The 27,513-nt window shown below is 31.8% G+C and overlaps 1 protein-coding gene across 1 annotated transcript in view; it reads left to right on the forward strand.

Moving 5' to 3' along the window:
* Positions 1-20,122, forward strand: part of LOC139521709 (uncharacterized) — a 29,015-nt gene extending 8,893 nt beyond the window's left edge. The window contains exons 2-4 of the mRNA XM_071315261.1: positions 14,245-14,321; positions 14,962-15,654; positions 16,808-20,122. Coding sequence (XP_071171362.1) covers positions 14,288-14,321; positions 14,962-15,654; positions 16,808-17,094 — 1,014 coding nt within the window. The 5' untranslated portion in view covers positions 14,245-14,287 and the 3' untranslated portion in view covers positions 17,095-20,122. The remainder of the gene's footprint in view (positions 1-14,244; positions 14,322-14,961; positions 15,655-16,807) is intronic.
* The last annotated feature ends 7,391 nt before the right edge of the window (positions 20,123-27,513 follow it).

The following is a 27,513-nucleotide window of genomic DNA, read 5'->3' on the forward strand; positions in this document are numbered from 1 at the left end:
GAGTTGTCTCATTTACATCCATACCAAATCTTCTTATTCCTATTAAGTCTCTTTGATTTTATTCTCAGTCGGTTAATATGTGGTTTTCTGTATACTTTATACTAAGCAAAAGAAACATCATATCCTTTATCGGATTAAGAATGATATGGTAATGATTTTTTTTCCGGAGATGGACAACACTTTCATGAACTGATTTGTGCATATAAATTGACGTACACAGACTGCCAGGCTAAAATAAAAAAGCAGAGAACTCCGTACTATTAGATCGGAATTAATGACTTCCTTGCTTTTCAACTCGTTTTTTTGTGAGACAATACAGTAAAACTAAAAAGACTCGTTGATCCGGTTAAATGGAGCGGGGATCATTTTTTTTTATTCAAAAATAGAATAAAAGGAATTTTACTTTCCTGTTTCATAACATTCTGAAGTTTCTGAGGCATGAATGTTTATATTAAAAAAAACCTCACACAATCAAAAACAGATATATTTTATACTGAAGATAAGTCTTCAAAGTGTAGTTTTTTAAAAATTAATACGTGTCATCCACTATATCGAGATAATTGTAAATTTCCTGAAAAATATATCATTTGATTTTGAAAGAATTTTATTCAGTTATTTCGAAATACTCCTGAGAATAACTTATTGTATGTGTACTACTTCACATTTTTAGCTCACCTAGCCCGAAGGGCCAAGTAACTTTTCTCATCACCTTGCGTCCGGCGTCCGGTGTCGTCCGGCGTCGTCGTCCGTCGTCGTAAACTTTTACAAAAATCTTCTCCTCTGAAACTACTGGGCCAAATTAAACCAAACGTGGCTTCAATCATCATTAGGGGATCTAGTTTAAAAAATGTGTCCAATGACCCGGCAAACCAACCAAGATGGCCGCCATGGCTAAAAAAGAAGATAGGGGTAAATTGCAGTTTTTGGCTTATAACTCAAAGACCCAAAGCATTTAGAGCAAATATGACAGGGATTTAATTGTTTATCAGGTCAAGATCTATCTGCCCTGAAATTTTCAGATTGATCGGACAACCCGATGTTAGGTTGCTGCCCATGAATTGGTAATTTTAAGGAAATTTTGCCATTTTTTGTTATTATCTTGAATATTATTATAGATAGAGATAAACTGTAAAAAGCAATAATGTACAGCAAAGTAAAACCTAAAAATAAGTCAACATGGCCAAAATGGTCAATTGACCCCCGAAGGAGTAATTGTCCTTTATAGTTTCATAAAATTTGTAAAGTTTTACTAACTTTTTCCACTGAAACTACTGGACCAAGTTCATTATAGATAGAGATAATTGTAAGCAGCAAAAATGTTCAGTAAAGTAAGATGTACAAACACATCACCATCACCAAAACACAATTTTGTCATGAATCCATCTGCGTCCTTTGTTTAATATTCACATAGACCAAGGTGAGCGACACAGGCTCTTTAGAGCCTCTAGTTCTTCAGTTTATCGAGTCCTTCCATATCATTTGTCCTGTATATTCCTACATAATGTCCAGTTAATCCATAAAACATATATCAATGAATCTTATAATCATACATCTTTTATGTAAACAAACATTCATATTTTCGAGAACGTATGTATGTTGAATAATGCATACCCGTTTAAGGTATTGTACCGGACCTGTTTCAATTATCACTCGGTTAATATTAGAGGTTTCCAGATTTGCTACGTATCAGGTACGGTTGGTACGTAACACAACCGTTGGTGTTGTTTGGGAGGTTTCATTTAATGCATGAGATTATTGTATGTATCATGATGAAAATAAAGAAACAAAATTGCATATCAGTGATAAAAACCTTAATCTTTTATTTTATAACGATTTCTCTGCTTCTAGAAAATCTTGCACGTGATTTTATACGATAAAATTTATTTTGTGCACAAGAGAATGAATCAAACAGTCCTTACTGGAACTGAGTTGCCTCGACCTTTATATTCTAAAAATAGATTTGCGTTTTTGTATGGCTATGTTTTTGTTTTCTGTATATATTGAGAAAAGGATTAGAATAAAGAATGTTTTCTAATACTCAAATATAAATTGGAATAATTAGAAATTACTTATTAATAATATCTTACTTGTACCTTACTGGTGTCGTTAATGACTAGATAGACGGATCCAGGAGGAGGGGGCTTGCCCCCCCCCCCCCCCTTTCGTGGCAAAAAATTGGTTGATTATATAGGGAATCACTGAATGCATGCATGGAGCGCCCCCCCCTTTTATGAAAAGTTCTAGATGCGTCACTAAACTAGTACACGTGCTTATGGCAAAAATGAGTTCAAAATTGTGTTGATTTCTCATTAAAATAATTTTTTATTAATTAAACTATCTTTTCGATCATTGGAGCAAAAATTTTTCATAAAACGCAACACACATTGTAAAACTATCGATCTATGATCTTTTTCCTTATATTTTGTCACTGAACTTTTTAATAAAATTGTTGATTATATTAATTACTTAAAGAATAAATATAAATTTTATGACACTAACGAAATTCATTTTTTGAGTCGAAATAATTATCATCACGATGTTACTTCATCGTGCTCGCTTATTATTATCATTATGTCACTAGATATTGTTATTACATTAATATTTGTAAATATTGTCGCGAGTAAAATTGTGTATTGCACATGCCTGGGAGTAGTATAATATAATCTACGAGGAGTAATGTTAAACCAATATCCATCCATTAATCCTTTTGTCGTACAGCATTGCCAAAAAAACTTCATACAACACAGCGCATTTTGTTCACTGATAACGGCAATAACTTGACGCTATATTTACACTTAGTCTAATGCAATATGAATATGTCTTTCTAACTCTTCGTAATGTTGTACGGAAAATACTATGTTGCTATATAATGTCTTTTCCACCATTGAAAACTGATTTATGGACTCAAAATTAAGGATTATTTTCATCGGTTGGTAAAGGTTTTTATGTTATTTGTTCAGGTTTATATGTACTAGTATCATGAATACGATACTACTTAAAATAGATAGCTTCAGATTTTCTGAGTTTTCTCTCTCGGCTAACTGCGAAAAAGATATATGAACAGTTGTGTTTCTAAAATTTATATAGCATATTGATTTTATGAGGGTTTTTTTTATAAAGAAAAACTTTAAGCCCGACGGTAAAGATAATTGTCCAAACAGGAAGGATGTCAAGTAAATACGATATCAGCCATATCTTTATGCATAATTGTTCAAATTGAAGATGTAAACGACCTTGTATTTTTTATAATTTCTTTCCGGACGTCTGATTTTTTTTTTTATCTTTATTTAATTCTTCAACATATATATATACAACAGATATATTACATATAACACAAAATTATCACAAGGCAATGTTATTTAAAAGTATAATGACAAAGATAATCAGTACAATAATTAGAAAATCAAACGTTTTGACACCTTCGGTTTTTTGTAACAGAGTATTAATTTTTATAAAGTATGTCTCCCTGGACTTTTTTATTATCTTGATTCAATATCCATTGACATAGGTTTTAGACCTCACGCGTACCGACTGAACAACGATTTGGTTTTATATTAGTTTTGTCATTTTTCTTTTGTTATTTAGGTCAATTTATTTTGTTCAAATTCATTTTATTTGATCATGTTTTCTAAAAACTAACCAAAATGAATACAAAACTTTAACATTTTACAATGATACATAAAGTTATTACAAACAAAATTTATAAAGTTTTAAATTTGTTTTGTAATTTAGCTTCTTTATATCTATGTAGTTTCACGGGGAGATAACTCTTAACTATAGAATAGAATAGAATAGAATATTTTATTTACCAAATTAGGGCCCCAGGAGGGCATATGATACAGACAATATTATTATAAACAATAACATATGCAATACACACACAGTAAAGATATGTAACAAGTGTTATAAAAATAATAAAATAAAATAATATAACACAGAAAATACACTCAACGAAATAGTAGCAATGTATTATTATTCAATGAATACTATGTTGAAAATGACTCAAGTGCACCCGGTAAGTGTATCTTCACTTTGAGAAGACAAACATGAGGCATTAGTAGTTTGTGCGGAGAAATGTCAATATATAAAAATACAAAAAAATACAAAAAGAACCCAATAAAAAACAAAGCAATTAAGCACTCCCACATTTGACTATGAGGTATACTGCAAATAACAAAGTTTATTTAATAAAGGATATTTAATATGACTTATCTGCAGAAAGCACCAAGAGTCGGTGCTTAAAGGGGAGTCCCTACTTGTACTTAATGCAGATGAGTCAAGCTCCTTAATTATTGAAAATATATTTTTAAAACATATTTCTAAGATTATAGATTATGTGTCCAGCCAGCAAAGATCATCAAGGGACGGTGCCAAAGAATTTGAAATTCTTCTTATGATCTGTGCAGGCTTAACAGGGTATCCAAATTCATATTAAAGAGTTATAATGAATTAGTTATTGCAGATTAAGTTGTACTTTAATTCTTAAGTATCTTCTATATATTTGTAAAATGCAAATAGTACATTAGGATCCTCATTATTCATTATCCAAATTAATTTGTTATCAATATTTAAATTTTGAAAGTTTGGACATGATTTTAATATATTTTTCATCATTTCCTCTCTTTTTAATAAATGAGTGTCACATTTAAATAAAAAATGAACTTCATCCTCAACCTCACCTGAGGTGCACCTGAGACAAATTCGGTTTTGTCGAAGAGTACCCTGGTATCTACCAGATTCAATTTGCAATTTGTGAGCAGATATTCTTAATCTAGTAATACATTTCCTTTGCTCAAAATGTCGAATTATTGACAAATAATTTTCAAAACCATAGTTGCACTTGAATGTTACATAAGTTCGTAGTTTACCATCTTTATGTTTGTCTAGCTGTTTTTTCCACAATGCAGTATAGTATCCCTTAACTATCTGACCACAGTGTTGTTTAAATGTTGAGTATTTTTCAAGAATATGTTTTTCTATGCCTGACATTTTTTCCCTTAAAATATTAATTGATCCATACCAAGAGTTTTTTTTTGTTTCAAATAGCTTTTTAGAACAATTATATGCAGCTTTTAACAAGGGAAATGATGAGCCAATATTTTCTAAACGATGCCAATATCCTAAAACATGTTTGACTATATCATAGTGAAGTGGAAAACGGCCTAATTCAGACAAAACTGCAAAGTTTGTACTCTTCCTATTAACGCCTAAAATATATTTGCAGAATTTAATATGAAGTTTTTCACAAAGTATCCTTGAGTAAATTGTATCCACTGTTATGTTTTCTTTTTTTAAACGTGCAGTAAAGGGATTGAAATATCCCCAAATTTCACACCCATATAAAAGTATAGGCTTTATTGTATGGTCAAAAACATGAATTGCATTTTTAACAGTAGGATTATGCACTAAAAAATCATTACATAGTTTGAAGTATGCTTTTAAGGCTCTTTGGTATAAATCATTCTGAGCATATGAAAAAGAACATGATGCATTAAATTGGATACCCAAATATTTATAATTAGATACACACTCCAGCTCATCTTTGTTGAAAATAAATTTTTGAGAGATATGTCTGCCTGCCTTGTTGAATATCAACACCTTAGTTTTTTTAGTATTTATATCTAAGCACCAGTCATTGCAAAAATTATGAAGTTCATTTAATTTCTCTTGTAGTCCTTCAGCTGAGTTAGATAAAATTACAATGTCATCAGCATACATAAGGCAATGAATGAGTTTGCCATCCAGCATAATTGGATCTCTGGTTCGTGTAAAATAGTCTGGAAGGCTATTTATAAATATTTTAAACAAGTTAGGACTCAAGTTATCTCCTTGTTTAACACCAAGCTTTGTTTGAAAGAATTCAGTTATTTTATCATGTATTTTTATACAAGATCTAGTTTCAAGATACATATTCTTTATAACGCTATAAAACCTTGAACTAACCCCAATCTCTAACAGCTTAATTCTAATTCCTGTATGTATTACTTTATCAAAAGCTTTATGAAAATCAACAAAGCAAGCAAACACTCTCCCATCCTTAGTATTACAGTATTTATCAAAAATACATTTTAAAACAAACATATGGTCAGATGTTCTTGCCTTTCTTGTGAAACCTATTTGACAATCATTAATTACATTATTTTCTTCTAAAAAACTATCCAACCTTATATTAAGTATACTGTTAAAAAGCTTACCAATTGCATTAGTGATTGTTAGTCCTCTATAATTATTTGGGTCAGTGACTTCACCTGACTTATGTAATACTGTAATATAACCTTCGGTCCAATTTCTTGGGTATAATCCATGAGACAGACAAGAATTAAATATTTTTGAAAGAGACGATAGTAAAACATTTTGACTGTGTTTAATCATATTGTTTGAAATGTTATCCAAGCCTGGTGATTTGTTACAACGTAGTTTAGAAATGGCAAAAGAAATTTCTTTCTCTGTTATAAGTTTATCAAGATTATTAAAACAAACATTTTTTTCAAGATTTTCTAGCTTTTTTTCCAACTTAGCCACTCTTTCTTTGAATGACTCATGTAATTGATATAATGCATTGAAATGTGAAACCCACACAGATGGTGCCACAGCAGAACTATGGTCCTTATCATCATTATTTTTTAAATCATTAATTAACTTCCAATAAGATTTAGGATTATCATCATGTAGATTCTGTAACTGCTCAACAAGTGATTTTTTATATTCTTTATACTTAAATTTTCTAAGTTTAGAATATTGCTTATTAAGCTTATAATAGTGACCTCTCACTAATGGGTCATAAGGAAATTTTGAATATATTTTACCGTAACTTATTAATTTGTTTCGAAGATGGTACAAATCTCCATCAAACCATTTTTTTGTCTTTATTTTCTTATTTCTTAGTTTATTTCTTTTTAAAGAATTAGTAGCAGCAGACAGGAAAATATGTGATAATTCTGCTGCAGCCTCATCGACAGAGGATTGAGACTCTTTGATTATACTTTTATTAAATGTATCAATTTGTGTTTGTATATCTGGTAATAATAGAGCTGTCTAAAAGTTTGTAGGTGATTCATCTGACCATATGAAATTTGGAGATTTATCAAACATATTAATATTACAATCATTATCATCAACAGTAAATTTACTTGACATTTCCCATTCCAGTATACAATGACAATCTGAAATAGTAGGCATAAAGTTGTGAACATAAAAATATAAAATTTGATCCAGAATACTCTCCGACACCATCACATAGTCAACCACACTACTGCCGTTTGGCGTATAACATGTGTACTTTCCAAAAACATCCCCTAGGACTCGACCATTTAGTATCCTTAACTGGTTTAGAATACAGAGATCTAATAGACTCTTTCCCCTTGAATCAATTGTTGTATCACTGCTTTGTCTTTTCAAGATTTGCTTATCAATTGGATAGTTATCAAAAAGAGGTAAATAAGATTGATCATCATTTAAAATATAATAAGGGGAATTGGCAATTCTTGCATTAAAATCACCACACAGTAAAACATTACCCATTTTCATATATTTTGCAGTTTCCTGTTCTAAACATTCAGTAATGTCCCGGTCGAGTCCCTGAGTATATGATGACATTGAGGGTGGGTTATACACTACACACATATATAAGTCTTTTTGAAAACCAAAAAAATCCTTTTCTAACTTTATCCACATAATGTCAGTACAAGTGTTTTTGAGAATTTTTACATAAGGTTTGATATTTTTTTTAACTAATACTGCCAACCCACCAAAAAATCTGTTGTTTGCCCTAGTTTTAGGTCTACATACATTATAACAATTAAAAGGACCTATTCTATGAATATTGGACTCATATCCAATGTGTGTTTCAGCAAAAAAAGCCAAATCATATTTATCAATTTTGTTTAAGAAAAGGGGATCATCCGTTTTGTTACCCTCCTTGTTCATAAGGCCCCCTAAATTAAGAAAGCACATTTTTAATGATGTGACTGTTCTTGGTGACATAGTCCCTTCTATTCTTGTATTTATTTTAAATATCAAAGAAATTTAAAAACAAAATGAAAAAGAGTTATTTAAATACTTTCCAAGTATATAAATATTTTATAAACAATATGATAAAGAATATATGCAAAAAGATAAACCTTTTTATAAGGTGCCAATTAAAGAATTAGAATTAAATGGCCGTCAAGTTAAATCAGTTGTTTTTGTCCTTGACTTGATTTTGATTCCTTTTTTTATCTTTCTTTTTATAAACTTAGTTAGTAGTGTACCAAAATTCCCTTGTGTGCAATTCACACATTCAATTGTAATAAAGGGAATAAAATTAAGGCAATCCTTGCGTTATTTGATATTCACTATGTTATTTAGAACTAAGTTGAATTTATATATGACTTTTAACTTTTCAAATAATAATGAACAATATTAAAAGTTTACAATATAATGTTTGTTCATTTATGACATCCTGAATTTTATATGGAAAACAAAAAAAAATAGAACATGCAAGTTCTACTGCATATACATGTATTTGTAATAAAAAGAGAATTATGTGATATGAATATGAACAATATACATTGTATATGTGTAGAATAAAATTGACATTAGTATTATTATACAAAGTTAATCTGAATCTCCACGGCCACGGCCACGACCTCTACCTCTTCCTCGTCTGTTGCGCGATTGGCTCCTAGGTCGACGAGTGGGTGGGAGCGGAATATTGAGAATTTGGTGTACTGCTTGTTTTATGTTTGATGCCAGAAATGACACACCTTTATCGTTTAAGTGATACAGGTCATTTTGTAATAAATCCTCGTTCGCTTGACCTTCATAGTACATGTTATTATGTTCTATTAGTTGGAATTTCTTAAGCTCTGTGTAATGCCTTCCATAGAAATTCTGTTTGATGAGAGCATTAACAATCTGCCCATTAGTGTGGTGCATCATGTCATCCTTTCTTGGTGTAGCAAGTGATATTATACATTTAACTTCACACCATTTCTCTTGAATAGTGGATATAAGTGCAAACAGCTCACATGCACAATTCTGTGGGGTTTTTGTCTTTAGATCGTTGGTAAGTATGTGTAAAACAACAACAGCTGGTGGAGTTTGAGGATTATAACCAAGGATATATTCATTTGTTTTATCCAGAGTAAAGCATATTTCCTTAATAGCATCTATACTTGGCGATAATTTACTTTCATTGATCCCACGAATATTTGACGTTCCTATTAGAAGGACACTAGGTTTCCAAATTGGTTGTTGGTCAACTTGTTCTTTAGTCTGGTGTTGTGACTTGGATGTTGCAGTTCCAGCGTGTTGACCAGAAATATCCATTGATGATGAAATTTGACTTTTCAGGTTGAGTATTTCATCCATCGCTTTATCCAACTGTAACCTTAAATTGTGCTCAGATTCATGAAGTGTTTGTAGTTCTTGGTTTTTTATAATAAGCCTATTTGCATTAAAGTCAAGCTCGGAGTTTGTTGATGAGACAAGTTTTTCTAATTCCTTTCTAGTCTCTACTAGCAGATTTCTACTATGAATATTCAAATCGTCATACTGACATTTTAGAAGCGTAACATTCCCCTTTTCAATTTGTAGTTGTGACTTCAGTGAATCTTTTTCTTCTTGTAATGTTTTGATTTTTTGTTGTACTGATTGTAATTCTTTAGACAGAGTATCCTTATCAGTGCTCTTTTGGTCAAGTTGAGACTGACCTTGCAAAAGAAGTATTTTGCACCCATTAACAGCTTCTACTATAGTTGTAGTGTCTTTTTCCTGACTAATTTGAAGTTTGCATATAGTGTCAAGGAAGCATTGTTGAAGACGAGACAAATTGACTTCAGTTTGTGAAGGGGTATCTGCTGCATTGTTATTATTATCAATTTTTGGGTTGGTTGGTTTTAGGTTTTGTGAAACTTCAGATTTTTCTTCATTTATATTGTTAGCATCAGTCTTGGTTTGTTTTTCTGAAACCGTCATTACTTGATCATTTATTGTTTGCTGTGTGACCACTTCATTAGGTTCACGACCTTCGATTGTTTTCAAGGAGGTCTCGTCATTTTCACATGTATCTAACAGCTTCATTATTTCAATCAGAATTGGGAAATCTTTTTCAACAAAGGAGAGGTAGTTACTTCCTTGTACTCTAATAGTACCTGTTGTTACAAAAAAGGTGACATTATATTTCAAGATATGTTCACTTGGATCTCTGATTTCTATTAATATGGAGTTAGCAACATCATGTCTGTCAGACCATCTTTCTGGTACATCTGACCATTTTATTACATTATCTTTTTGATTACCCATATTGTCAAAGTAAAGCAGGCTGAGAGCCTTTATCCAGGGTTGTATTCCATTTACAGAAGTGTGAAATGTAATCATATGGGCACTTTCTTCGTACATATTTACATCAATAGCCTCAAATTGACATTTCTTTGCTTTACCGGTACGCTTATTCAGTTTTATTGGTAAACAATTTGATGGGTATTCTGTATCTATCTTTGACATATCCGTGTCAATTTTAATGTTTTTTAAGACTTCGTTGCCGTCCCAGGACGCCATTTTGGAAATCCAAATTTACAACGTGTTCAAGAGTTTATGGTTTCGACAAGTACACGTACTGTCTTGTATCTTGACTTTAAAAGTGTGTAGGCTGCTATAAAAGTATTTAAGTCTATTAATTGTATGTGTTTGCTCGCCCTCTACCATATATATTCAGGATTATCATTCAGTTTTCAGCCGCGTGAAAAATGCACAGCCATTGTGTAAAGGGAGGTAATCGACTATAAACCTTTCGTATCAACGGTTACTTGCAACGGTTGCTTGAAAGCATAATCGAGTGCACACACTATTGTTTCCTACGAATACAAGAAGAAAACCACATGAAATTAGTCCCAAATTACAGCTAAAAATTCTCAAAACAGTTCTGCATATGATTCCTAAAACATGTGTTGATATAAAGTGTATGCATCAATAATTTTCAAAAGTTAAATGACGGCTCCCACTTCGTACTACGGTTGGTACGGTCGCAAATCTGGAAACCTCTAATATGTGGTTTTCTGTCTTTTGTGTACTACGCAAACGAGACATCATTTCCTTGATCGGATTAGGAATGAACGGTAATATTGCTATTTTTTCATGTTTCCGTGGATGGACAACATTTTCTTGAACTAATGTGTCTATAAAGTCATTTGCAAAGACTTCAGGCTGTGGATATATATTGTATATAAGTAACGTTGAGAGCAAAATTGAAAAGGTCCAAATAAGTTGATCTACTTGTATCAGGTTTATTTAAACTGTTTTGTTCCAAAAGTACTGATGTCGTCTCACTTTTTCCTTTATTCCGACACACTGAGGGGATTTTGTAAAAACTGTGACTGGCACGGTGTTGCATATGTGAGACCGTCCGTGATAACACTGTGTGGCGCTTAGTTCTGTCTTGGACTGGAGGAAAGTGGGTGAAAAATATTAAAATTAGTTACAAAGGAACCACTTTAATTTTCTTGTCACGTATCACGACAGCAATATCGAAAACGGGACGTTTTTTCAGTGTAGATGCTGAGAGAGAGCATAGTAAAATATAAAAGAAAAGAGGCTTTTGTTACAATCTGCAGCTTCTTGTCAAAACAACTTATTCACAGTTCGAATGAGAGAGTGTCTTCGAGGAAGGCCTACATTTGATAATATTTGTATCCTCTAATACCAATTGAATAACTTTACTAGATGTGGCTAAAGTAAATGGGATTGTTTAATGTAACACCTTAATCAATGGGAAAATTGTTGTTTTAACTTGTTAAAGGTAGAAATCACTTTGTACCTAAAAATTGATAAACAAAATTAAAATAAAAACAAACAAATAGAATAGAATTAAATGACTGTAATTGTAAAGTCAACTCTGTTGATAAGCATTCATTCAGAGTAATTCATAAAATCAGAAAGAACATTTGGTGGATACTCTTCATGAATAGAAAATCAAATTTTCAAATTTGAAATATATATCATTGCTCACTTACAAGTGATTTTATGTTTTGCTGATGACGTAACATGTAATAAAAACGGTCTAAAGTACATCATTTCAAGTTGAAAACGAACTTTTATTAATGATACCGCATTTACTTTACAAGACAGGCAAATCTTAATTTGATAAATAAAACTTTCTTTACAACTAACATCCGTAAAAAATCTCTTCTCTATATAATATAAATGTACTCTATTATGATCGATCTGATGATAAATTAAAAAAAAACCTAATAAAATTAGTCTATTAAGTTAAAACTTTGCTGATGATCTAGTACATCAGATCGGAATTAACGACTTCCCTGCTTTTCAATCCGATTTTTTTTAAGAGACAATGAAGTTAAACATAAAAGACATGTGGATCCGGTTAAATGAAGCGGATATCAATTTTTATTCAGAGATAGTATAAAAGGATTCTAAATTTCCTGTTTCATAATATTCCAGAGTTTCTGAAAGTGAAGATGAAATTACTGCGCTAGTTATTTTTATAAAAAAACTCATCAAATTAAAAACAGATGTAACAATGGATTCTACAATGTAGGTAAGTCCTCGAATTTTTTTTTAAATTAATTATCTACATTTACAATATCGAGAATAATGTTAATATCCTGAGATATCATGTGATATTATATTTTTATTCATTTATTGAAAAATATTCTGTGCCACTTCAAGTTTTCTCTTCGGTAAGTCCAGTCCTTCTAAATAAATCATTTGTCTTGTTTATTAACGTCACTAAGACAATATATATTATATAATAATGAACCACATGGTCAACTTTATTTTAATTTTAAAAAGCCGTTGATTATATTCTTGTAAGTTTTTATTGGCTGTATTTTGCGGAGAGTATACCACGTCTGTCATTGTCTGTGTCGCCTCTTTTACTGTTAGTTTTACAAATACACAGCTGTTTCTTTGTAGAAATCTTTTATATATTTCAACACAAAGTGGTGCAGTGGACTGTCTTAAAATTGGAGTGAGTTGAGAGTGAGTTGAGTGAGTCAAAGGCCTCATTCCCCTTCGTTTTTATGTTTTCGTTAAAATACTCGCAGATCTTTACTTACACCGAAGATTATATCCTTTTGATGGACATATTTTTTATATGTATCGATTCCGAAGACATTTTTATTTTATCTTGTTTTAGTCCATATAAAATTGAAATTGTTCTTTCCAGTCAGATATTAGATTTAAACTGTCTTATTTTTATGGTAAACTCTCCTTGACAACATTTATTTAAGTTTCTGAAATAATAAAAAAGTTTATAGACAGGTTGCAGATATTCCTTTGGGCACATGTTGTGCTCTTTTAGTAGCAGATTTGTTCTTTTACTGTTTAAATCACAGTTTATGGCCAAAGCCAGTAAAGATCACACAAATTTACGATAAAAGGAATGAATTTTCTTTCACTGTTGTTACTTTTCCTTTTTAAGACTGCGATATCCATTTGGCCCAGTCGTACAGTCTATATATCCAAACTTGTTCGCTATGCTCCTGTCTGTAGTGACATCTTTGATTTCAAATATCGTAATCTATGTAATACTAGTTAGTTATTCGAACGGGATAGCACATCCTTACTGTTACTGGGAAAGCATTTACCGAGCCCCGGAAATTTAGATACGATCAGTGTTACCTTATGAATTCTGTATGAAAACAGGTTAGCTATTCAAGACTATAAATAAATATTTGACAGTTGTGTTCATTGGTGTAAGTATCTATTTTAACTAAAATCATACTAAATATTACACATATTTATTTTCCCGGTACTACAATATGTCGATACTCTTTTTTTGGCATTGCACAAGGTCATGATTTTTTCTCTGACAGTTAATAACGTTTTTACACTACATCAATTAGATTTGGGATGTGTACTGTTTGATATATTTTACTTCAAAACACGATTTTTTTTATCAGTTGTTATTGGCTTCGTGGTCAGTAATTGATAGTACTCTCAGATCTGCTCGTACGTAATGGTAGTGTCGTTTTAGTTGTGAGGAATGAGGAATGGATAAATACCCTTCCTAGTCCTATCTTAGTTTCTGATGAGTTAAGCCATTTCGACTATTTTTTATAGTCTGGTCTTATGTTGTGCTGCTACACCTATGTCCCAATTTGGGAAGGTTTGAGTGCTCACAACAGCTAATTTTGTAACGTAGGAATAAATTTGGTTTTACCTTATCTAACTTATCAAAAGTAAGACACAATATTACGCCTTTATCATAATTAGTTTATAAACATATATTTTTTTTAATTTTAGGCTTCTTTCTGAGATCCTTTAACCCAGTTGTAAAAACAGTATAATGGAAGTTGTACATTTACTAATTGCTGTTGGAGGTAAGATTTTTATCCTATTTTGATAAGAAATTTAAGACGGAACAAAACCAATATATAGTATGGGGTAACGGAAGGCAAGCAAAGCGGAGGGGGTATATTATATAGCTTATAAGACAAAAGATAAGCAATAAAACATGGTGTTAAGGTTGAGTTGGGTTTAAAATAGACCTGAGGAATATGAAAACAATATTTAACTTAAGAAGGGAACAGGATATTAACGTAACATATTTTTGTTTTCATTGTGAGGGATGTAAAATCTTATTATATAACGTTAAAGATAATACAGAAGCATCTGAGATTAGTTTGGAGTTTGGGTTTATAAAGGATATAACGAGAAAAGGGCATTTGACATGGGAAAATTTGTTTCTGTATATCAACTATATTTAAGTACTAGTACTTTTAAAGATTGGCTTTATAATATAATTTGTTACTCATGTTATTACAAACCTGGTTATAAGTTTAATAAGGTAGGTAAAATGCGGGAAAAAGGGACGCGTTTGTTCAGTCGACACAAGGAACATATCCGGATGAAATATAGATATTTTCTAAGCTACACTGAAAAAAAAACCATAAACATATTAACTTTCCACTCCATTATAAATATAGATTAGTTATTAAATTGTTTTAAATATTATTTTAGTGATCAGTACATCAAATATTGTCTTTGCAAACGACCCAACCTGTCTGTGGCCCCTTGACAACAGTACATTTACAACCGAGATTCAGGTATCCCCTGCAGATCCTATTGATCCTGATCAGTGTGGACGAATATTTGGAAGTCAACCCCCAGCTTATCCGAACCCAGTTATCGAACTTGATGGAATGACTCCTGTTGACTTGGTAGTTGATGCAACTATTGATTCCAGCCAAGATTATTCATTTTCAATGATGGTGAGACCAACCAATGATACTGGAGCATTGTTACACTATAAACCAGACAATTCAACACAACAATTAAAAGAACTTGCTTTATATATCTCTGGAGGATATATTCACATGGAAAGAATTCTTGATTCCGAACCAGCTGAAATATCATCACCATCAATGCAGCAAAAGATGCAAATAAATATCTGGCATTATATAACTTTCGGAATAGACATAAGCAATGGTAAAATGGTCATCAGTTTAAACGGAGACGAAATATCAGATGCTAACAGTTATCTTGGCAATGTTAACTTTGTTATTCCCGGGATTTTGCGAGTTGGCGGTATGTTTGATCAACGAAACCCTAATTTACAGGGTAAGGTGGCATGTGTGGCATTTTATTATGGTGTAAAAAAGCCAGCGAAAGATGATTCAGAATCATTTTGCAAGGCTGGGACATGGACAAACAGTAAGTTTCATAGTGTATCTCAAGTAAAGAATTATAAATAAGCTCATCATAGATGCCAGGATCAAAATTCTATATTTACGCCAGTCGCGAGTTTCGTTTAAAAAAAGACTCATCAGTGTCGCTCGAATCAAGCGCAAGTTAAAAGCCCCAAATTAGAATGGATAGTAGATGTCAAATTCATATTCACCAACACGACTCAAATTCTTAAATTTGATTTATAACCATGTAAAATATTTATTAAAATTATAAAAAGTGAAAAATAATCATTTACAGGGCATAGGCTCGATAATATGTAACTTGTTTTCTTGACGCCATCTCATGAACTGTAAATCGAGTTGACCCTCGAAGATCTCCGATGGTCATATAAGCGATATTAACATAAATAGAAATAGAAAGTGAACTCGTGCAATTTGAATTTTCTAGATCCGTTTAACTTCAAACTAGTATTAAAGATGAAAAATATATTTTACTCATCGCTTTTATCTATATGAAACTTTTTGTGGATCGGATCAGTCAATCAAATGTTTTGTCTCTTTGTTTCTCTTTCCATGTTGACATTCTTTTAAATATTCAAACACGCACACATCATGCGTTATACATAAAGTAAGGGGTTAAATTGAAGTTCACATAAAAACGGAATCAATAAGTACGTGTTATTTACCTTTAAGTGAATCCTTCATCATTAATGTTTCTTAGCTTAATTTGACAAAAATGAAACATACTGACTGCTAAACTAAAAGCGAATTATTATTTCACTATTTCACACCCATTAATGATTGAACCAAAACAATCATACATTAGATTTTTTTTTATATATCTTACAAAGCCAGGTTTACCTCATCATTTTCTTCAAAAATGCCTGTACAAAATCAGGAATATAATATCGTTTGTAGAAATCTTGGATTGAATTAAACATCAGAAATCAATAAAACATTACAAAACGCTTCTTCTTGTTTTAAGACTATATTTCAATTTGATTAAAAGCAAAGATAGCTTAACCTTATGCATGTATTTCCTGTAGATTTCTTTGTTTAATACCTGTTGTCCAGAATAGATTTGTATCGTTTTAAAAACCATGTCCTATGTATTGGCAACACCTCAACACTTATTGATAAAAATACATCTGAACAATTTATGATTTGTTTCAATTTAGACGAACCTGACTGTTCAACACCACAAGCAGTCCAAAGATCTGAAACAGCGGCTGGTTATTTTATGATGGAAACAAATATTCAGCTGAGTACATTGAACCAGATATCAACAATTCCGAAATGTACACAGCTTCAATGCGCTGTATCATGCCTGAGACATCAAAGTTGCTGGTATTATAGGTATGAGCCATCAGCGTCAGAATGTTCACAATGTACTTTGTATGATAGCAGTGTTACTTCTTGGAAGGGAACGGGTGCAGGAGACAATTTCTTATATAAATGGAAATAGAAATAGCACTTGTACAATTTGGTTTCACATCAAACTAAACACCTTCGTTACAGACCTTATAAAAATATTACTTTTATTATATTAATAATTTTATTTCTTAATTGTTTTTGTTTTATAAAGGATCAAATTTACAGACAAAACAGACCATTATAATGTCGGCATATCTGACAATATTTTTGCTACAGTGACAATCTACGACGATTTTATTTACGACAACAATTCCATTAGAAACGATATCTTTTCAACTTGTAGCTGTTATGTTTTGATATAACTCACAGAAATATGCTTTATTTGTTGGCAGTGTCGCAAAACAAGAAAGTTCTTTCCATTCCCATGATTTGAAAGGACTACTATTCTAGAGTCTGATTCTTTTAAGGAGAAGTTTATCGATGTGTCAGATGTTGAATACTTAGTATGGCATACATAGAGATTTTCCGTGTCAGTTCAAGGTTTGATTGTCGTGAATAAAGACTTACCATGGGTTAACTCAATACAGTTTGATTATTTCATCTGAATAACTCATGATATGTTTAAACATATTGTATCGTCCAAAACAATTCGACACATGTTTTTCAACTTAAAAAGTCTTTCCCATCTCATATGCAATGCATTTACAAAATAGCAATTTCATTGATATCAAAAGGGTATAAAATCAAAGTGAACTAGGATTTCGCGCAATAACTTTGTTTCAGTAGAAAAGGTAAATTCAGTCAAATGACTCAGAAAGAAATGATCACATTTTTCACAAGTCAGCTGTGATTTGTGGACATCATAGGCCAATGAAAGAAAGTTAATACTAAGTATGTACACGATCAATTCAAAATCGACCAATTGATCATTCCTACTCAACGTAAACTAATTTCGACACGATGAATGGCTTATATATTTGAAACAGAACTAATGTATGTCTTGAAAGGTGGCGTACCATAAAAAGATCGTGTTGTGTTAACTGTAGTTCTACAAAAAACATATGTTGGATGCATATCAACTAAGATTTGTCATATATGTATCGTATACCTTAAAAATCAACTGGTATAAATATGTCGTAAAGACTCTTTTTTCTTTTGCTGCAAATTTAGATGCAGAAAAAGAAAAAGCTAATACAATTCTTTTGAATCTAGTAGCACGTTATTTAGAGTGGAAACAAAAACTTTTGTCGTAATTTGATAATATTTGAGGTGGTGAACATGGTGAAAGATATAATTATTCGTTCGTTCAAGTTTAGCTGTTCGAATTGAAATACATTTTTTTTAACATTCGATTAACGCTGGATTTTGAAATAAGTCAAAAACTTAAACTAGAAAAAATATTATATGTAAAACAACACAATAAACGAAAATAAATATAAAAGACAGCATTAACGACAACCAAGGAATAACAGGTTCCATGCATGGGACATAACTATATTAATTGCTGCAACAATACAACAAATATACATTAGATAGATCGAATAAATTTATTTTATAATTTTAACATCGCTTTTAATATTTGTTCATTTATGAATCAGTGTGTGTTGAATATGTTTGTTTTACAACCAAATCAATAAAATACGATAACTTTAAAAGTTTGTAAACATTTACATCAAATTTCCCTCTTATTCGCGTTTATTTCCTAAAATAATGTATCAATTTGAAACATTACCTAAATAACATCGATGAAGATAATTGCTCAGCACTTGAACAAGGTTATCGAATAAAGTTTAGACTATTAAAAGTTAAATTTTTTTTTTTATTGTTTTTCGTTAAAATCGACGGCAGTTCATTGCAAGTCAGTCATTCCGTCTTTGATAACAAAGCGTTGCTATCCAGTTTACATCGTTCTCCATATTTGGCTGCTTTTATAGGCAATGATAAAGGTTTGATTTGCATATATGGCGTGGCACTGACCTTATACTACTGTTATTGTACTATGGTAGATGTTTGTATAATTGCTTTTAATTTTTACTAATATGCTTGTGCATGCTTGTTTGTTTTTATAGTGATTAACACTATAACACATGTTGACTGTTGTACCCCTATTTTGGCATGATAACCTGTTATGTCTGATTGTTTTGTTCGCACATCGTTGTCAATATAATAGAATATGATGCGACTGTCATACAAGTGAGAAGTGAGCTAGCTTTAAAACGAGGTTAAATCCACCATTTTCTACATACGAAAATGTCTGTACCAAGTCGGAATATGACCATTGGTATCCGTTCGTTTGATGTGTTTGAGCTTTTGAATTTGATTAGAGACTTTCCTTTTTTAATATTTTTCATTGGAGTTCAGTATGTTTGCGATTTTAACTTTTTTAGACAAAATTATTACATAAAGTTTAGTTAAAATTCCTAATTATACATTGGTATTGACATTATATCAAAGATGCAACGTCCCTGACTTAGACCTAAATTCTGCCTAACATTATCAATTGGAAGATCATACTAATATCACTGTACTAGTATACATATTTTAAGGGGCCAGCTTAGGAACACCTACGGGTGCGGGAGTTTCTCGCTACATTGAAGACCCATTGGTGGACTTCGGCTGTTGTATGCTCTGTGGTCGGGTTGATGTCGATTTGACACATTCCCCATTTCCTTTCTCATTTTTATTTCCTATTATTTCTATATAAATGACGTAGTTATTAAGTTACAGTAATATATATACAAATATGTATACTAGTAATTTTGTCATTTGGTTAGTTAGGTGCATATTATAACTTTGTATGTGTGGTTTTGATATTTGATAATATATTTACATTTATTTTTATATGCGTTTTTTATGACAAATGTATGCACTTGAAATTGAAAATTTATATACATAGTTCAATATTATTGACAGACAAATACATTGCAGTATTGGTAAATTATTCTCTTATACTAAATATTTAATCAGTAAACATCCTTTTTTATATGCTTTGATTTTTATTTGATGAGAGGAACATAAGTGCGATAAAATAATCCTTGTATTAAAAATGAAATTAAACAAATTGTATAAAATGCTTTATTAAGTGCATGTCCTCCTAATTAAATTCGATTAGAATCGATTTTTTCATTTCTTTTTTTCAGAAAACCTTTACCAACAAATGTATTTTGATACATTATTGTTTAATTCTAATATTCCTTTCAATGTTTTCATGTTTTATAAATAAAGGCAACAGTAGTATACCGCTGTTCAAACTCATAAATCCATGGACAAAAAACAAAATCGGGGTTACAAACTAAAACTGAGGGAAACTCATAAATATAAGAGGAAAACAACGACACAGCACTACAATGAAACTAACACACACAGAAACGGACCAAGCATCAGACAAAATCCCACGAGAATAACAAATATAACATCAAAACCAAATACATGAATTTGGGATAGACAAGTACCGTGACACGTCTTATCGCAATGTCAATTTACACTCAAAAATAAGAGAAAACAAACGACGCAACGTTTACACACAGAAACGAACTATAATATAACAATGGCCATATTCCTGACTTGGTACAGGACATTTTTAAAGGAAAAAATGGTGGGTTGAACCTGGTTTTGTGGCATGCCAAACCTCGCACTTTAATGGCAATGTTAAATATAACATAGAAATGACAACATAATATTAAAGGACTAATAAATAGGAAAACGTATTAGACAAAGAAACACATGATTAATGAATAACAAAAAGCATCAGGTTTAAAATTTAATACGCCAAAAACGCGCCTCGTCCACACAAGACTCATCAGTGACGCCCAGATATAAAAGATCGAAAGCGAAAAAAAGTACAAAGTTGTACAGCACTGAAGATCAAAAGTTGAAAAAGGTTGTGTCAAATACGGTTAAGTTTTTATACTTGGGATAGAACAATTAATGCTATTGCAAACAGTAAATTTTATCAAATGAATATAACAGATATACATAATGAAACTGAAGTATTAACTCATTACATAAAAAAAACACGAATACATAATGAATGACCAACACAGAATAGACACACCCGACTCAGTCCAGGCCTCAATGCAGTAAATTATGAAAATGACGTCACATACGATGGTGAAAAGGCATTAAAAATTACGTCACATGCGATATCTCAAAAGTAAGATAGAATTAGGATTGATTCAAGATTAAAATATATTGCATTACTTAATAATAGCAATTAACTATAGCATAGGCGGATCCAGGGGGGGGGGCGGGCCCCCCTTTCGTGGGATGATTATATAGGGAATCATTGAAGCATGACTTGAGCGGGCCCCCTCTTAGGTAAGTCAGCCCCCCCCCCCCCCGCACTTAGGAAAAGTTCTGGATCCGCCACTGTATAATATATATATGTGCAGTTTGTTATGAATCCAACTTCAAACGTAAATTATCGTACAGATTATGTTGACCAAAATTAAATCTAATAAATGACCGCGGTGATTAATTTTTGTTTCCATAACACATACATATAATAGAAAAGACGTCAACACATTTGACAAAATCCGATGAGAATTACAAATATAACATTAAACATTTAAACTAAATACATGAATTTGGGATAGACAAGTACCGTAACACGTCTTATAGTAATGCGAATTCACACTCAGGAAAACAGTCACAATCGGGAATAAGTCACGTTTGGTAATTAAAAGATTAGACGACATAATGACAAACCACAATCTACCATGTGGTAAAAATGTCCTTAGCTAGTTTGGTTAAACACACATCGTATGGATCCACCAATTCGTGATGGTGTCCATAAAATTTACGGAGTGTCAACTTTAATCTGTCCTCCTCATAACTTTGTCGGAGAAGTTTCTGCGTAAGTAGCACACTCCTGTATATGAAGTCTTATAAAACGTGATACAAAACGATTTAAGGACATTCTATCAAAAAAGACGAAGGATACAAAATAGACATTCAAATGAACAAGTCGAAAATAAACTGACACAGCTATGACATAAACATCTAACTTACGGTAGTAGAAATAACTTGCAGATCATTATATCAACATCTAGGGTACAAGTCATCTTGGATTTAACAAAACTCGGATTTTATTATAAAGTTCTCAATTCGTGTATTGCGACAAATCAGACCGCCTATTTAGACATTAGAACCACCAATAAATGAACCTATGATTGATATGATTGAAATAGTCTATAAAGACAACTCGGACGTGCAACTTAGAACAAATTGAATCGTCTAACAAAACAACTCTGAACGCAAAACAACTCAGACAATTTGAACCGTCTATCAAACGGATAAGTCGTACCTCCAATTTATAGGGTTTGGTAGTTAAGCCATTTTATTAAGACAAAATAAAACAATAATTTCAAAACGTCTATTCAAGGCATCTCTGGACCTTATATGAAAAAAAACTTTGGATCTCAGTTGAAGACAACTGCAACCGTATGTTATAGGCATGATCCTGGTCTACGAAAACAATAACTAATTGGTAAAAGATTGTATTCGTTATTGCTGTTCTTCAATGTTTCTGCTGTTTTGTTGTTTCCTCATATATTTGTTGTGTTCCCCTCAGTTTTAGTTTGTAACCCGGATTTGTTTTCTCTCAATCGATTTATGACTTTTGAACAGTAGTGTTCTACTGTTGCCTTATTTTTTTCCTTTACTTTATTTGGAAGGCAGGATATGTAACCGGGTATACATTCCTTCCCACTACAAATACAAAATACAAAAACTCACCACCTATACCAGCGGAGCTTTATATAAAAATAAAAAATACTCGTCGTACACATTTCAGTTTAACTTGCAATCAATTTTAATCGTAAGATTTTTTTCTGAAAATATGTCGTCTACCAAATGATCATCAGTGTCGCACAAATAACAAAAGTTAAAGAAACAAAATAAAATACGAAATTGAAGAACAAAAAATTTCGATTGGTTTTGCTAAATACCGCTAAGGTAATCTATCGCTGGGCTAGAATATTCTTAATATTTCGAAAATAATCGATGGTTTGTTAACGGTTTATTTACAAATATGACTATTACAATGATCATTCCATGCCAACACAGACATGCTTACAACATATACGTGATGACTACTGTGATAATCTCATAGGCGCAGAACACCATTAATGGTTGCCTATTTAAATGCATGAAACATCTTTACTCGTGGAATGTTTTCGGTGTTGACATGAATATCAATTATATGGTAATTTTCATAAATTTCCTGTTAACAAAACTATGAATTTTTCATATCTCAGGAATAGATTACCTAAGCTGTATTTTGCACAACTTTTTTTGGAATTTAGGGTTTTCAATGCTCCTCAACTTTGTGCTTGTTTGGCTTTATAACTTTTTTTATCTGAGCGACACTGACGAGTCTTTTGTAGAGGAAACGCGCGTCTGGCGTATTAAATTATAATCTGGTACCTTTTATAACTATTTGCACCACTGGGTCGATGCCACTGCTGGTGAACGTTTCGTCCCCGAGGGTATCACCAGCCCAGTAGTCAGCACTTCGGTGTTGACATGAATATCAATTATATGGTAATTTTTTTTATAAATTTCCTGTTTACAAAGTTATGAATTTTTCGAAAAACAAAGGATTTGCATATCTCAAGAATAGATTATCTTAGCTGTATTTGGCACAACTTTTTTTGGAATTTTGGGTCCTCAATGCTCTTCAACTTTGTACTTGTTTGGCTTTATAACTTTATTATATCTGAGCGTTAGTGATGAGTCTTATGTAGACGACACACGCGTCTTGCGTGTTAAATTATAATCCTAGTACCTTTGATACGGTCTACATTTATTTTCCCATTTCGATTCAATGTATGAGGCCTCGACACACGTATAATGATCACGGTTGGAATTTAAAACTACCCTTTCTAAGACACAAATCGCGGAGAACGACAGATATGTTTCCCTTTCCGTTATCATCGTTCCGCTACTAGTTTCTTTGTTAACGACATCACCGGAGGCGATTTATCATGGACTTTTGCCATGAACTACATTTGTTTTAAACATATTTATTTATTAATATTGTTCTGCTAATAGTAGTAATAATCGACTAAAAATTATACAAGTGGCAATTTTTGCCTATATATATACATATATAGTGGAAATCCTGTCAAAAACAAATCCTTGTAAATATAAAAGATAGCACAAGTACTTCAAGAAAATTAAAAATATAACATTTCTGAAAAAAAATGTCATGTATCAGTTATCAATAATACTTAATAATGACTTACTTATTTTGCATGAACACCAGTATTTGCTACCCGTTTTGCTGGGATTTGTTTTGTTTACTTAACTGTATATTTAGCTTTTTATTATTATATGGACGACTTTGTACAGCGCTGTACTCCTTTTAGCATGTTTAGTATTGTACCCGTCTATCTGCTATCGTTTTATTCATGTCTTGATTTCATTTTTTCATCATGTTACATTAAGAAGGAGAAATGAACTAGTTCAGTGTCTAAACCACACCGGCAAAATTTGTTCGGACTCGATGGTATCTAACATCCGGCACAATGACGGAACATTAATAGACAGAAGAAAGCTAGGTTTCTCCTATTTTCTTATATTTTTTATGATATAGAGGAATCTACATACATATACAACTATTTTCTATTGTGATATGCAATATTTTCTACAACCGTTCTATATTAACGGAGAAATAAGTAAAAATGCATGTCAAAATGACGAATTGAGTGAACCTTGCCTCGAAATTGTTTAATTTCTCGTTAAATTGTTCACATTGTACGCAAATAAAGGTACGGGAAGATAGATATTGACACGGAGATTGCAAAACTAGTCATTATGAGCATCTCAATACTTGTATTTCTGTGTATGGAACGAAAGAAATGGGTCATGTCAAATTAAAATACACCGGTTTCGTCATTGTTGTTTCTACACAATCACCCGGTTTCGTCTATATATATCACCCGGTTTTTTATATTATTCTAAAACCAACAATTTATGAAAAGCAACGTTAATACAGATCTGAAAATTGTCTTTAAATTTAAATATATATTTATTATAAAGTAAACTTGGCGTGTTTACATTTATTTACATAGGTAATTATAGTATTACACATTTTCCTAATGAAAGGCGTATCCGTTATTTCACTGATCTTCAAACTAATTTTAAGCAAACACTGATATCTAATTATTTTTTTAACATTAACATTATGATATTTTTTATAGGTTTTGAGATGCATCGCAATAATTGATATATTTACAAAAAAAACCTAAATAACGCCTAATAAAAAACAATTAAAACATCACCAAAAAGTATGCAGAAGTTAAGATTTATATTATTAAGAAGTGTGTAAAGTTTGATGCAATTTGAGATATGGCGCGACATGTTAAAAAAAACACACTCCTGTTTTACTTACAAAGTTTTGTAACTCAAAAAGATTTAATTTGATTTTCACTAAAAGGTTTACAGATCGTTTGACCATTCCAAGAAATAACTTTGTTAAGTTTCATGAAAACTAGATAAGCTGTTCTCAAGTTACGGTGCAACATGTTTACGCTGGACTGAAGGATAGACGGATAGATAGACGGACGGACAGAATGACTGATAGATGGAGGAACGGACGGATGGAAGGAAGGACAGACGGATAGACGGACGGATGTATACAATAATACGTCCTGTCAAAATTGTGACGGGCGTGTAAAAACGCAATGAAATGAAAAAAAACCTCTTCATTAGAGGTCAATAAGTTTTATTAGGATATCGGCCAAATCGATTTATTTGTATGAGTGATGAAAAAAAAAACTTTTCCTGTTGGGTCAAGTGAGCTAAAAACAGTCAAGAATTCCAAACAAAATTACACCGATCTTGAATTTTAAAAAAAATGTGTAACAACTGAAAATTTCAAATTTCACGAACCGGATCGGACATAGCAAACAACTTCACTGGTGGTTTTTTTTTTCAATAAAAAAAAATAAGACATATTATTTATTTTTAAGTGTACGCACTGACATGTCACAAATGCTTAAATGGTCGCAATTCAATTTATGATGAAGGTCTGTGGCCGAAGGAAAAATAATATAGAAATGAGGTCAAGGGCAAGGGCAATGGACATATGGCAAATAAGGAAAAAAATCGTTAGATCTGTGTTCCATACTTGTATATGTTACAGTCAAACCTTCTAACTTTTGACATATGCAGCTTTATACAAATAGTTCAAAACGCTATGAATTCAAATCACTTAGTGTCGCTTGTTTAAAAATATCAATGAGAATGTTTATAATAAACATAATCAAACTCACATAATCCGATTTCGCGGGTGTCCCTGTTTTCTTATTTCTTACAATATTTTAATTCGGTATACACTTTATAAGATAAGTAGCGAATCTAGAAGACGTATAGATTGCACCCCCTCCCCTTTCCCCCGACCCCACCTTTGATGCATGGTAGCTGTAATCCTTTTCTTCCTATAAACATTCATTTTCGATGTCGATTATGCATGCATATATACATTTGTCTTATCATCAACGTTTATCCTTAAGAAGATTTATTTTTAACGATCATAGAAAAGATTACATACATAGAATGATTAGATTACTTATAAAGGTGTCCATCCTATTGTACGAGAAAATCACATATCAAGTGTGTGTTTCGATTTTTCAAGACCGTAAAATTTAACTCTAATTTCTAGTTTAAACATATTTTCCATAATTCATATAGAAAACGCATATTTGAGAGCTTTAACCTCAATTTGCATTATAACCTTCATTTCTATCTATTCTGCTGTTAAAAATTTTTGTATGCAAAATAAAATTAAAATTATTTGTGTTCTATAAGAGTAGGAATTCTAGTGTTTGCTTATTATTTATTTGAATCTGAGACTAATCATATAAATAATAAGCCGTTGTCCTGTGAAAGAACTTGTTTTCCAACGACCCGGTCACAAAACTCCTTTTTTAACACTGAAGTTAAATTATCTATTATAATGCAATGCGATTATGAATTTTTTTTTATTTGACCAAACCGGGTTATGCATTGTGAAATCTTTGACCAAACCTGGTGGTAAACATTGACAAAACCGGCCAGTTCCATTTTGACATGACCCATTTCTTTCGTTCCATACTCAGAAATACAAGTATTGAGATGTTCATAAAAACAAGTTTTGCAATCTCCGTGTCAGTATCTATCTTCTCGTACCTTTCTTTCCGTACAATATGACCAATTTAACGAGAAATTAAACAATTTCGAGGCAAGGTTCACTCAATTCGTCATTTTGACATGCATTTTTACTTATTTCTCCGTTAATATAGAACGGTTGTAGAAAATATTGCATATCATAATAGAAAATAGTTGTATATGTATATAGATTCTTCGATAGCATAAAAAAAATAAGAAAATAAGGAGAAACCTGGCTTTCTTCTGTCTATTAATGTTCCGTCATTGTGCTGGATGTTAGATACCATCGAGTCCGAACAAATTTTGCCGGTGTGGTTTAGACACAGTGTAGTTTAACCCATTACAAGGTTGCCGTCAT

The sequence above is a fragment of the Mytilus edulis genome, chromosome 4, assembly GCF_963676685.1.
Source record: "Mytilus edulis chromosome 4, xbMytEdul2.2, whole genome shotgun sequence".
NCBI lineage: Eukaryota > Metazoa > Mollusca > Bivalvia > Mytilida > Mytilidae > Mytilus > Mytilus edulis.